Consider the following 14012-nt stretch of genomic DNA (forward strand, 5'->3'; position numbering starts at 1 on the left):
TTTATACTTCTAATTATTTATTACGATAAATCTTTTCTTTCTTTTTGACATCTCATTTTATCCTATTTTGAATTTATTCCACCGTAATACGTATAAAATTGCATGCGTTTTTCAGAAAAAATGGGGATCTCCGTTATTTGTAAATTTTATATTTACGCATAATGTATAACACTAGATATTAAATATAAATTATAACAGCATAAAGTGAAACATCTGAATTTCATAAATTCGCGCTAGGAATATTAAGTTCGTTTCGTACGGTAAACGTTTCAGGGCGGATACGCAATAATATTGTTTTTTTTTTTATATGATAAATCATTTTTTAAATATCTAAACTATTCTATCTAGTTTGAACTATTTTGGAGTTTTTATTTTATATTTAATCGTGTAAAAATTGTGTAAAATATATGATTAATTATTAAATTAACAATTACATTTGCAATTACCAAATTCGTAAAATTAGAAAAACAGGAACTATTACTAATTAGTAATAATTAGTACTATTTTTTTCACAATGATTTTTCTAATATATGTTTACAATTAAATTATAATCAAAACGAATATTTATCTCAAAGTCAGTACTATTTAGAATAACGATAAACGTTTTTTAGTTACAAAATGAAAAATGAATTACAATAATAACCAAGTGTCTAGTAAATTAATTAAATTTAAACATAAAATGCAAAAAGAATAGGAATTTTACATATAAGTATTAGCTGCATTGGTTGACTTTGATTCAATTGGTCAATTTTGAATACAATATTTAGAAATGGCCGCCAAATACCGGTTCTCCGCGAAATGATATTTCTTATTGTCAATTTTGTAAATGTGTATGTGTTGAAAGTATGCACATGCTTCGTATGCTTGGAATGTAAAATAAGAATTGCTTATATTGCACATTTGTGTATGTATACATTATTATATTTTGTGAAAGATTTCACTGAAAAAGACATCATAGTGCATGTAATTTAACCGTACAAAAATTTATTGAACTTCCAATTTTAATATCACTAAAATTAAAACAAAGAACCAGAAAAGTTGCTAAATTCGAAATTTTATAATTATTTATGATACGTTAATTAAACACAATGGATAAATACCAACATATAAGAGCATTTATATCAGCGGTTGTAGAATATATTAAACATTCAAGTGAGGCAACAGCTACGATTTTACAACGAAATCTTGGGGTAATTATATATCAATTTTAGAATAAATTGAAAAATGATAGCTATTATAATCTTACATGATACTTACAAAAAATTTTACAAAAGATAAAATAATGAACTTCAGATATTGTAACATTTTATTCAATATATGGTATGTTTTTAATAAAAATTTATGCTCAAAAGGTAATAAGTACATCACTGGATTTGAGTATTTTTGACCCTGGAACCAGCATAGCAGCAGAGTTCTATGTTAGTTTGCATGAGCTTATGAATTCATTAGCTTCCAGAACCACTTTGATCTGGAGCACTGTTGATGTTTTACAAAATGCTTGTCGCAATGCTGCTGCAAGACAAGCTCTCATCCACACATACAAATTTGCACCAATATTGGCAAGATTATTGGAAGTATGTATATTTGTTTTTGTTAGAAAGAAAAGAAAAATATATAAAGATACATTTATTTTTATTATATCGAAGGTTCATATTTTGCTTTCTGCAATAAAATTTTTTAAACAGCTGGAAATATAATGTTCACGCATAATAATTCCACAGGCAAATTTAACAAGTGAAAAAAGAATAAGAGTATTGAAACTACTTCAAGAATTGACATATGGCATAAAAATTTCATGGCAAGAAGCTCATTTACCTTATCTAGTATCAATATTAACACAATGGGTGACACAATCCAAAGAAGAAAACATTATTGCACTTTCCTTAGGTGTACTAGTAAATTTGTGTTATAAAAATCTTCCTGCTGTATATATACTAATGAGGACAATTGATACAAAAGCGTTTATAAGAACTTTATTAAAACTACAACATTGTAGTGTTAACACCAGTGTACAATGTTGTAAACTTTTGATTATACTAGAACATACAAATACGAATATTTCAGAGAAATATATTTTGGATTTTGCTGCTGTCACATTCAGTAGTCTTATCACTGCAATGAAACAAAGAGATGTTTTATTATTGAGACATATCATAGATTTCTTTAATGATGTTGGACAAAATGAACATTCCCATGCTGTGTTACTAACATACCCACAGTGAGTTATTTTATAGTTTTCAGTTTATTTTTGGTATTTGATTATAATCAATATCATGTTTATTGTCTTAATTAGTTATGGTAGAGATGTGGAAAATGTCTTGGCTACATTAGAAGATAATGCAGATCCAGAATGTGTTGCTCTTATGATGGAATTTTTGTCATCTTTAGTAAAATTAAAATTATCTTCTTTGGTGTCTCTATATCCTTTATTTGTGAAAACTGCAATGACTTGGGTTCCAGTAGAACAGGTATATCTTCATTTTATGCAAATGTAAATAAAGAGTAACGGATTATAATAATTCTTTCTAAATCAGGTATGCTCTAAAGCATTAGCTTTGATAAGAGTTACAGTAGTTGATGCACGACGTACTAAACTCTTCCCCGAGGTGCTGGCAGAATTAGATGCTTCAGTTTTAATGCTTATATTAAATACAGAAAATGATGAAATTCAAGGAAAATATGAATTAACATTAGAAACAGAAACAAAATTAGCAGAGTTAATGCAATTATTTCAAGAAATGGTTAAAACATCTACACTCAGAACAAAAGTCATGCAGTCCTTTAGTGAACAAATAATACGAAAATTATTAAATCCAATGTTAGATTCTGAAACATGTGCAGCTGACAACTGGCCAGGAAATTTTATTCAAGTATTGTATTTTTGTTTCTTAAAATATGACTATTATTTTTTGATGGACACTTTTTATTATTTTAGAATCCTACTACAAATCTGTGTATTTATGCATTAGCTTTGACTGCTGATTTAGCAGCTGATAATTCGCAATGGTTAACATTATATTCTGAATTACTTAGAAAGAAACAAATTCAAATAACAATGGCAAATGCATTGTTCACTGGTGATGCAGATATTAAACAAAAAGTTCTGCAATTAACATCTACCATCGGATTTCCTCAGGAATGGTAGGTTTTATCTTAATTTATGGTAGGTTTTTTAGTTGAACGAAATACAAAGATTTTAACAGACACTATCACCCAAATAAAGCATTACTATATCTTCACTATTAAAATTGAATACTTCAGCAACAAATTATTTTAATTTTTATTGATGACAACTCTAGACAAATTCACTATCACACGCAAATTGTATCCCATGTTTTTGTGTGACAAGTGTTTCCGCGGTGGCGCTTTGTATGAAGCAACTGGAGCCTTTGATATTGGTACAAAGTACTCCTGGTACGGTAACAAATATTGGAAGTAAAATGTCCATAAATGCAAATAACGAAATGGCTCCACTATTTTCTTTTGCACAAGAAGAACGGCTTGATGCGTTTTTAGCAAAATTAAAAAGAATCTATGAATCAAATCAAATCAATGATATTACCACATCAGCAGTGATGGAATTATATGAATATAAGGTATATCTTTTTTTATAATTCATTTTATCTTAAACACAAAATGTGTATTATATCCACTACATTTTTGTGATATAAAAGTTAGCAGCTATGAGACATGCAGAACGGGCCATGCAATCTAGTTTAGAAGCAGCAAACAACCATGGAACTAGTTTACAACATAGACTAGCACAAGTAGTGGCAGAGTCTAGTCGTTTACATCAGATGTTATTTGACACACAACAATGTTTAGAAGGAGTAAAGTCTACATTAACTGTAAAACTTGCTGAAGCAGAAGAACAAAGTAAAAAAGCAATTGCTATTAAAAAACAGGTTAATATTTTGTATAATAAATCTACTAAATAAAGATAAATCAAATTTAAAATATAATAATCACGTTTACAGGAAATCGACAGTTTAAAAAGGATAGTTTTAGAAAAAACTACTAACATTGATCACTTAAATGTAGTTCTCGTACAACATAAACATGAATTAGAAACTAATCAGAATAGAATTGAAGCATTAACTAAAAAAATTAAAGAGTTAGAAGTTGAATGTACGAATGCAGATGCAAAAACCATGGAAATGACCAATAAAAATCATGAACTAAGTAAAGTACTTCTTAAAATGCAAGATCAATTAAACAAAAAAGATCAGGTATGTTTGTATAAACTCAGCTGTTATAATAGAATTCAATTATAAAGAAATGTATATTCAATATCAAATAGGTAATAGAATTAAAAACTGCGGAAATTCAGTCGAATCAAAAAGATATATCTGCACTCAAGCAAGAAGCCCAACAATTATCACAATTATTGCAAAAATATGAAAAGAACATTGCTGAAAAGGAGGAAAAAATTAAGAAGATGAAAGCAGAATTGATGGATTTAAGTCGAATGCGTGATATGATTTTCGAACTTACTGCTAAAAAAAAGGAAGACTTAAATAGTTAATACTGTATTTTTGTTGTAAAATTCATTTTTAAATTATCAAAACAATTTGATAGTAGTTTTTATAAAAAAAATTTCTTATTAATAACTTTTTCTTACATTTTTAATATAAGTAATTGAAAAATAAATAATGCATACATATATTTACATTAAAGACCAGCAATATTGATTGCATGATTTATTTTATAAATATAATTTTGTTCTTTATTATTGTTATTTAAATATAATTTTTATATATTTCTATAAATATAACTCAAGAAATACATATTTTTAATACGAACAATTTTATCTTAAAGTATTTTTGCATGCAATTTGTTTTTATTTTTCAACATAAAAATGCATAACAAACTAAACCAAAATCAGTTTACATAAATTAGTTACGATTTCTTTTCTTTTTTCGCTTATTATGTCACGCATGTTCGTGCATGTTATGTGTACAACATATGTATATACATAAACGTATTCATTTTTTAAATTGTTTTTTTGTAGATATTTATATTAAACAATTTCCATAAATTAGTTTATATTAATTTATAATATAATTATTTTTGGCAAATTGACTTTGAAAATTATTTTATGTAAAGTTAGCAAGCTCTCATTATCAAAAGAAAACTAAACTGATTTGTACATAACATTGATATGGAATCTCAGTAAATAGTAGCACATTATTTTGTTTAAATTTTTTGAAATAATTCCAATATTTTATTAACAATATATTCAAATGTTATATTTGCTATTTCTTTAAAATCTGATTTTTCTTTTTTTTTTTTTTTTTGGCAAAATAATTAAATTATTAAGTTATCTCGTGAATAAAATTACAATTTTACTAAAATCTAATTGTAAGAATTATCTTTATAAAGCTTTTTATTTTCCTAACTTGGATCTATAGCCATTTGCATATTGTTTTTCTTTATATTTTATTTTATAAATAAATTTGTAAAGTTATATATTATCTTATTGGCTGTTGCCAGGGGAAGTAAAAAGATAAAGCATATTCAGTATGAAACATTTTAACTGCACAAAAACTGTGCGTGTTTATCATTTCTTGTAATTATAAAAAAAAATTCAATCCTTAAAAATTGTTGAATCCTGCGCTATACAATCAATTGTTTATATATATATATATATATAAATCATTACATAAGATTTTTACACACAAATAAAATATAACTTTTTAATATTTTTCATCTCATAAAAAATATCTGTAACAATTTACTTTTTTTCATAGTAAAATTAAAGTAAATTAAATTACATCCATATTTTTACAGATTACATTGATTTCAATCAAATTGAATATAAAAAATTAAGCGTTTCATTAATTAAAGTTTTTAAAAAATCATATTGTCATATGAATAATTTCATTGGAATGATATAAGTTCTAAACTTAAACTTCATTAACACAATACTGATGCAAACAAATTTTAGTTAATATACTTCTATATCATTTTATCAAGACAACATAAATTATTCAATATTTATACATTTCAATATTATGGAATAGTATTCCATTCAATAAAAAATTGTCATTATATTGAACAAAAAGAGCTTTGTGCCTAAATAATGGAAGTGGTCAACATAATAATTAGCTAGAATGAACTGAGCGCAATTCGGTCTAAGGATAAATTATTTTCCGTACTAAATACTTCATGTCCAACGAAATTTTGTCATCAACTTCTACCTTTACTCCATGGTTGTTCTGTGGCAGATGCAAAAATTAAATAAAAGCAATTGGTTGCCATATTTATCCCTGCTGCCAACCAGAATACTGTATGCCATCGAGCCAGTGTTTCCTGTAACACAAAATGTAAAAGCTTATTGAATCTTTTTTTCACAACAAATTTATTATTATTTAATAACAATGTATAGTTATACTGACGTGTCCTTGGACTATTCTTCCAATAACGTATGGAGCTAAAAATCCACAAGCATTTGCTGCAGCATTTGTCAGTCCATAAAGAGTACCCGCATATCGTGGTGCTAAAGCAATGTGATTCATTTGATTTCCTGCATAAACTGCACCTTGTAGAGATCCTAATCCAGCGAGCATCATCATAACCGTCATACGATTACATTCAGCCCAGATAGCACCAATAAAACTGAGACTCGGTCCTAACGAAGCCACGGTGTTCCATAATTTAAACGATGCTAAAGGAGATATAAGCTGGCGGGCAAGAAGGGCATCTGCGAAACTTGAAATACCGAGTCCAAATAACCAAGAACTTAAGTAAGGCAATGCTGAAAGGAATGCATCCTGTTGTACGTCAAAATGCAAAATTTTATCCATATAAGTTGGTAATTCTGTTAAAAGTGTATAAAATGCCCATGACTGTCCACATTGGGTGATAGCTATAGCCCACATGGGCAGTGATGTAAATACTGATAACCAAGGAACTCCTGGATCATCATCCTGGTTTTAAAATACATTGAGTTATTAAATTTTGTCTATTACATGATAACAGTTTAAGTTTAATTTAATAAAATTGAAATGAACCTCATCCTTCTTTTCTACACTGGCCTCAATGTATGCTCTTTCAAGAGGATCAATCTTTGTATGTTGTGCAGGTGTATCATATACAAAAATTAGCCAAAATGCATACCACACAATGCCAAGTCCTCCAAATAAATAAAATGCAAGGGGCCAACCACCCCAAAGTTCTAATGAACAAAGCCATCCACTCACTGGTAGTGATATAACAGTTCCAAAATTTGCACCTGAATAGAAATAAGTATGACAAATCGAATTTATCATATATCGAAACAAGAATAATTACCTGCATATACTACAGCAGCAAATTTGCTTCTTTCCAAGGGAGGTACCCAGTGTGCTAACATACTATGCATTGCAGGAAATGTGACACCCTATTTATAAAATGATAGAAGTTAAAACTTATTTTTCCAATTATATTAATTTGTAAAATGAAAAAATACCTCTGTAAATCCTTCGGCTACTCGTACAGTTAAGAATGGTACTAATCCTATATAAGCTGCAAAAGGACTAATTACAGTCAATACAGCTGTCAGAAATACTCCTAATCCATATATTAGCTTTCCACCAAATTTTTCTGCCATTCTTCCACCTGGGACATTTGTAGTAACATAGCCAATGAAAAATGCACCCAATATAATACCTTGCGTTTTCTCATCCCAATTAAATTCTCCTGCACTCTTTAAAAATTTATATTATTTTTATTTATTTTTATTGACAATAATTTAAAATAATTTAAATAAAAATAATTTTCAGAATATACTGAAACACAATATTAAAATATTTTGACTAAAAGAATATATCTATATAATAAAATAAAGGCAAAAGATGTAGGCGTTAAAACATATGTTGATATGTTAGGTCATACTAAAAATGATAAGTTCACATGAGTAATGTGATAATGTGATAAAACCAATGTTGACATTTGATCTGCATAAATATTACGCATGTAAAATACATTAGATTACAAACTAGAATTCAATACTTCGTGAAATATGCAATATGTTTTTAATGATCATTGAATCTAATCTTTACATCATATATAAAGATACTAAACTTGATACAAGTACAAATTGAATTATATTAGAATTGACATTGACAATTTTTTAAAAAAATTATAAAATAACTTACTGGTATAAATGTTCCATTAATTGGTTTTTCTTTGGGACAAACATCTGTGGTATCATTATCATCACTATGTGGTATTGCTGTTTGATTTACCATTGAAACTATAGCCACAGATAAATTTACTCTCATAGCATACACAAGTGCAAATCCAAGAAATCCTAGAAAACCTAATGTATGCCTTGCTTTTACGCATGATTTTGTATCAGATGGTATATCTGCTATAGTAACTAAAAATATAATTTCATAATTAGGATTATTTAGAAAGAGCAAAAATAAAAAATTTATAAATTTATTTAAATATATAATTTACAAGTATAAAATTATTGAATATTTAGTGTATTAAGTATATTAAGTATACTTTATTGCTCAAGTATAAAATTGATAAATATTTAAGTAATAATGTTTATGAAATGAATGAATTTATTATTAGTAATACAATTTTTGACATAACATCTTCTAGAATTAATAATTAATTATCTGATTTACTTTTTATATATATATTTTTCAAAATAATATTGGACACATGTTTCTGAATTAGAGTATATTTAAAGCTCAGAGATTACAATAAATTTTTAATTGTAATTCAAATTCTCCAATTATTTAACATTTTTAGTCTCACTTAAATGCCAAAATTTAGCTCAATTTCAATAATATGTGATATTATTTCAAGTTAACCTGATGTATCTTCTGACAACTTTTTATACAATTTTTGGTCCTTCCTTTTTCTTGACATTTGTTATTACACTTTTATTTTTGCTATATTCATCTACTTCTAAACGCAAGATTTTCATTCACGTAGGATAATTTATAAATAAATAAAAATTCAGTAATAATCATACGGGTTTTTAAACGAAAAAAAGTAACTATCAAAAAAAACTTCTAAAATGTACTTTCGACTGATATAGTTCACATAAAATAACATATTCAGATAGGTTGACAGCTGGTAATAATGCGAAGCGCTTATGCATCTGTCAATCCTTTGTTTCCAAACAATGCCCATCATCACGTTGTGAGCTCTTAATGATCTTGAATACTTTTAAAATACAATGACAGAGTTACGAAGAGAAGTAGTCGAATACAGTTTTTTTCGATCGATATGAGAAAAATTATTTAAAATAAACCTTTTTCCAAAGAATCATTGACACACAAAGGCTGGTCATCTCTTGAAACACTGGGATCCAGTACTTCCATGTTGTGCGCTTTTTCACAGATGCTAAATCGCTTTCACGAAGAATTGATCGTTTGAAGCATCGAAACTCCAAATTTACATGCTTATAATCGTTATAATCGTTTGTCGCGTCGACACGATAGAACAGAATGATATACAATTTCGTAGAGTTTATAACGTGGCAGGAATACGACGCGTATTATACGAATTGTCGTCTGCTGTCATCGTTGTTGGCGCGAATAGCTGTGCACTCACGTCATTTAAGACTAATACTTACTTAAACTTGACTGTGTGTGTATAGGCAAGGAACGTTTGCGCAAACGTGCTCCACTACTTCTGAACTTTCTACAATTGAATAATTAAAGAATGAATTGAAACTTATTGAAATGATATTTGAGTCATTCGAGATGATTAAGTTACGTCTGACTCGAACACATTCTGTGAACTTCGTTCCTCGATCCGTGTCATTGTTAATTCGATTTTCTCAAATAACTACATTGTTGAATAAGGACAAAAATGCGAAAATTTTTTCACGCATGAATCATACATGATTATGAAAAAGTAGAGAGCTTACGCTATTTTAATAATAGAAACTATATATCGTGATAAAACTTAAAGAATTATCAGTTTATATGAAATCATTCAAAGGAAACGAAAAAACTATGAATACAAAAATTTCTCATGGGTAAAAGACTTTTATTTCTATATCAATATAATAAAGAACATAGACGTGTTTACATTCTTTTAATGAAAATCCGGATAATTTTAGTTTGTAATAAAATTCAAAAAATTTATTTAAATGTAAAACAAGTTCTTTATTAATGAGTAGCTGTGCTCTTTTCCTTAAAGAACATTGTATAAATAAAAAGAATTTATGTTGAATTATTTGGAATTTCAGTACAGCATAAACCATTATGTAATTGTTAAATATTTCAAAAATTACCTAATTACATAATTACAAAATGATTATTTATATACATAATTTTTTTTAATATATTATTCCAAACTTCTTAGCAATTTTATAAGTTGAACAAACAACCATCATTTCTTAAGAAAAATAGCTACAATGCAATATGTAAATATTTTTCTTATTAACTACATATTTCTTAATCGGATTCCTATCAATTCAATACTTCGTAATTTTTGGTATTTATTAAAATTTCATCAACATTAAAAATGTATAAATATTATTACGCAAATGGTCAGTATAACCCTGCAATATAAGGTAAGAACTATATATATATACCATAAATTTTCGTATTGGAAACATTTTGTAAACTCTTCTAGATACTATATTTTTTATTGTTTTTAGATTTAAAATATTTCGAATTATGTATGAATATATTATTATTTTTCTTAAATGCATTATGTATATGAGAAAACCATGCTGATTCTTTTTTTCTATTTTATTCTTATTTCAAAAATATGCAAATCAAAGCAAATAATAATTTCGTGATATAATTATTTAAGTACCATTTTATATTTCATACAAGATGTTTAATATAACAAATAACTATAAACAAAATATAATTTGTAAAATGATATTGATAAAATATATAAGTACACAACATAATAACAAAGAAGATATAATGCATAAAATGAAACTATAAACTTTTAATACCTAAACCACAGCATTTGTAAATATATAATATTTCAAATATGTAATTAATTAAAATAAAATAAATATACATATTTGATTTATCCAGTAACATTTTAATAGTATTAGAAACAAGCTATTTAAAAGCTTTGCATTTTATGAAAATACTTATTTTATAAGTATTTATGATTCAAAAACATAAAAGTGATCTATTATCACATGTTCTTTTTATTGAATTATATGGAAAGTAAATCATTTGTCATGATTTGTTTATTTATACTTAAATTATATACATATATTAATATGAAAATATAAATAAAAGAGAAAATTTAAGTGAAAAAAATTCATATTTAAAAACGTATAGATATAAATGCGTACAATTAATATAAATATGTATTTAAGATTTTTATATCTCAATTCAGAATAAATAAAAATTTAGAAATAAGATAAAATCTTTCCATTTAACTCAATATGAAAACTGATCTTAATATTGAAAATTCGCATCTCTATCGTTATTACGTTAAGGCAATTCTAAATATTTAATATAATTGTGTTGAAATCCTTATAAATTGCTGTGTGTATGTATAACAATAACGTCGATCAGTAACAATTATGCTAACACCTAATTAATGATCGATGTAACGCTAATTTAGTTATCTGTATGTAAATATATAGATATATTAAAATGAAAGGAACGTCATACCACAGTAATGTATGTCAACATTTACTAAACAGTACCTTCTTTGGTAAATAATAAAGAATAAATAAGTGTTTAAAATAATAGTTAAAAACTTTAGAATCGCCTACACTCTTAAGAATAAAACTTTAATAAAATCTAGTAAAAAGAGAATTATTATAACATTCCGAAAAATCACAGGAGATATAGTAAATATGTGCTTAATTAATAAGAATTTATAACTATTCTAAATCAAAGCTGTCTACATAAGATTAAAAATTATGATCAAAGGAAGGACTAATAGATAGATATAAGCACATAACTAATTGGCAAAATACTTTTAAAATCGTGACTCAGATCTTGTACTAATATACAAGAATTTTTCTTGTGTAAAATTTTCTATGTAAAATTTAATCTCCAAATTTAATACAATATATCAAGCAAGATATGTATATATATGACTCAAAAAATTATTTCTGAAAATGCTACATAATTTAATGCGTTTTTAAAATTAAATTTCATTTATAAAAACAAAATTCACTACCAAAATGCTGCCAGAGCATTAAACGTGGTATACTGTAATATATATATATATACAAAACTAATTTTTTAATTGAAAGTTGAAAGTCTGGTTACTCAAATACTTTCATTACCAAGCCACTGTTGAAGGAACGTGAGGACCAACTGTAAAATCTTTGTATTGAGAAAAAACACAGATCTGAAAAATATTTCAGATAAGGTAAAGAAATTTAAAATAGTTTTATTCAAACTAACCTTGTCTTTTAGTCGTTGGCAAAGCTGTAATGCTATAGTAAGCAGTACTAAAGCATCATTTAACCATGGAACACTGCATTCTGCTTGTTGTGTTTCATACTTAACATTACCATGTGCATTCTCTAACTGGTATATTGCTAAAACTAGTTTATAACTCTGGATATAAAAACTAATAGCTAAATTTTCTGGAAGATTAGGATTTAATGATTTCTGCAATAAAAAAGTCCAATGATTTAGATATGAAATATGATATAAAGTTTAACTGATATTTAATGCCTTTCAAAAACATTTACATACTTACCATATTACGACTTTTAATGAGATCATCAATGGTCTTTTTTCTAGGAACAATTAAACTTGTACGACTGCGTTGGAGACAACCAAGTATGTTCCCTAATACATGCATAACTTCATCAGATGTCTTAAAAGGATAATGACGATCAACATTATCTATGTGAGCAATGGCTTGTTGTAAATGATTAGCAGCATCTTGAATTTGTTGCAATTTCCAAGGATGTTCTGTTTGTATACTTGTTCTCATGTTAATGTTTTGTTGACGCTGGACTTTAAAATTAACTTCCTACAAACATGTTCTTTTTAGATGATAATATAGTTACAAATTAAAAATACAATTGGCACTTACTGCATTCGTAATACTATCACCAGTTAAAACAGCTACACATTTCACTTGATCGTGTGGTGCAGCAAATACAAATCTATCTGTCTTGTTGTGTTGATCATTGCCAAATAATGCTAATGGAAATCTTTGTGCACATTCCTGTAACATAATGTACAACTAAATAATAATTTCTTCGTTTTATGAATAACTCTAAAAACGTATAACATACCATTAAAATATTTCTTAATTGTGATAGTGATGAATGGACCTCTTCATGAAGCACCCATTCAAACTCCATTTGCTGAAATGTTTTATAATATTTTGTAACATAAATGTAATAATAATAATAATATTTGCCTAATATATCTTTGAACACAATGTCTTACAATTGCACTTATTCCATGTATTACATTCATCTTCAAATGAATATAAATAGTTTTTGTATACCAATTTGGGTTTTGTAACTGCCAAATTGTAAAACTATATTGAGCGAGTATTTTTAAATAAATTAATCAATTATATTGTTAGAGAATAAACATTCTTACGAAGTTTTGAAATAGAACTGTCAAATTATACATTCACGTATGTAAATAAGAAATAAATGTGATATTACAGAATCATTCACTGGATGAAACATAACCACAATGAACTTGTTTCAACAAGAACAGTAAGAGTAAATTGATTAGTTCGACGATAGATAAGGTACACTATCATTGCGAATTGCGAGACGACGAGGTCGCTTAAGTGATTAGATAAACGGTAGGCAAAGGCAAATAGCTTACGAGATTGTGGGCCTCCTCCTTCTCGCAGTCAGCCATTTTCTCTACCGGGTGATGCCTCTACTTGCTTCCACTTTACTGCTACTTGCTTCCACTTGCTTCCTAGTTACTCGAGATGTTGTATTTGCTTAATCTTTAAGCAAATTTCGTAGAATTTCTCCTTTCTTCTTGATATATTTCATTTATTATTCAATCTGCGAACGAACGTTATCATCACGTTAAACGCCGAAGATAAATCTCGTCATCTTTTTCGATGTGAAACAA

General features: G+C 27.0%; 3 protein-coding genes across 5 annotated transcripts; 1 reads left to right on the forward strand and 2 right to left on the reverse strand.

The window, feature by feature from the left end:
- The first annotated feature begins 755 nt into the window (after positions 1-755).
- On the forward strand, positions 756-4946 carry LOC122533033. Its single transcript, XM_043662357.1, has 10 exons — positions 756-1190; positions 1353-1574; positions 1722-2218; positions 2294-2468; positions 2535-2870; positions 2936-3141; positions 3350-3596; positions 3675-3905; positions 3978-4229; positions 4301-4946. Exons 1-10 carry the CDS (start codon positions 1089-1091, stop codon positions 4523-4525), a joined length of 2493 nt encoding a protein of 830 aa, XP_043518292.1. The 5' UTR covers positions 756-1088; the 3' UTR covers positions 4526-4946.
- An 870-nt stretch (positions 4947-5816) lies between these two features.
- On the reverse strand, positions 5817-9728 carry LOC122533036 (sialin). Its single transcript, XM_043662372.1, has 7 exons — positions 9257-9728; positions 8139-8362; positions 7451-7687; positions 7294-7381; positions 7014-7234; positions 6399-6929; positions 5817-6312 (listed from the first exon to the last, which is right to left on the reverse strand). Exons 1-7 carry the CDS (start codon positions 9324-9326, stop codon positions 6190-6192), a joined length of 1494 nt encoding a protein of 497 aa, XP_043518307.1. The 5' UTR covers positions 9327-9728; the 3' UTR covers positions 5817-6189.
- Positions 9729-11263: 1535 nt separating this feature from the next.
- Positions 11264-13921, reverse strand: LOC122533018 (protein rogdi). 3 transcript variants are annotated; one of them, XM_043662317.1, is made up of 7 exons: positions 13515-13562; positions 13356-13433; positions 13199-13270; positions 12994-13128; positions 12652-12930; positions 12351-12560; positions 11264-12294 (listed from the first exon to the last, which is right to left on the reverse strand). In XM_043662317.1, the coding sequence occupies exons 1-7, from the start codon at positions 13545-13547 to the stop codon at positions 12226-12228; spliced, it is 876 nt and encodes a 291-aa protein (XP_043518252.1). In that variant the 5' UTR covers positions 13548-13562; the 3' UTR covers positions 11264-12225. The 3 variants fall into 3 exon arrangements, with proteins under 3 accessions (XP_043518252.1, XP_043518254.1, XP_043518253.1); XM_043662319.1 differs by lacking the exons at positions 13356-13433; positions 13515-13562 and adding an exon at positions 13583-13709; XM_043662318.1 differs by lacking the exons at positions 13356-13433; positions 13515-13562 and adding an exon at positions 13752-13921 and having other exon boundaries at positions 11265-12294.
- Positions 13922-14012: the final 91 nt, after the last annotated feature.

This window comes from Frieseomelitta varia, unplaced genomic scaffold (assembly GCF_011392965.1).
Source record: "Frieseomelitta varia isolate USP_RPSP 00005682 unplaced genomic scaffold, Fvar_1.2 scaffold_489, whole genome shotgun sequence".
Taxonomy (NCBI): domain Eukaryota; kingdom Metazoa; phylum Arthropoda; class Insecta; order Hymenoptera; family Apidae; genus Frieseomelitta; species Frieseomelitta varia.

Coding starts and splice junctions, on each gene's coding strand:
- LOC122533033 (XM_043662357.1), top strand. CDS start 1,089: ATGGATAAATACCAACATATAAGAGCATTTATATCAGCGGTTGTAGAA. Junction 2,469..2,534: donor CTTGGGTTCCAGTAGAACAG/GTATATCTTCAT, acceptor TTTCTAAATCAG/GTATGCTCTAAAGCATTAGC. Junction 2,871..2,935: donor GGCCAGGAAATTTTATTCAA/GTATTGTATTTT, acceptor TTATTATTTTAG/AATCCTACTACAAATCTGTG.
- LOC122533036 (XM_043662372.1), bottom strand. CDS start 9,326: ATGGAAGTACTGGATCCCAGTGTTTCAAGAGATGACCAGCCTTTGTGT. Junction 8,363..9,256: donor CAATGATTCTTTGGAAAAAG/GTTTATTTTAAA, acceptor TTATATTTTTAG/TTACTATAGCAGATATACCA. Junction 6,930..7,013: donor GTGTAGAAAAGAAGGATGAG/GTTCATTTCAAT, acceptor TTTTAAAACCAG/GATGATGATCCAGGAGTTCC.
- LOC122533018 (XM_043662317.1), bottom strand. CDS start 13,547: ATGTATAATTTGACAGTTCTATTTCAAAACTTC. Junction 13,271..13,355: donor TACATGGAATAAGTGCAATT/GTAAGACATTGT, acceptor AAAACATTTCAG/CAAATGGAGTTTGAATGGGT. Junction 12,295..12,350: donor GCCAACGACTAAAAGACAAG/GTTAGTTTGAAT, acceptor AATATTTTTCAG/ATCTGTGTTTTTTCTCAATA.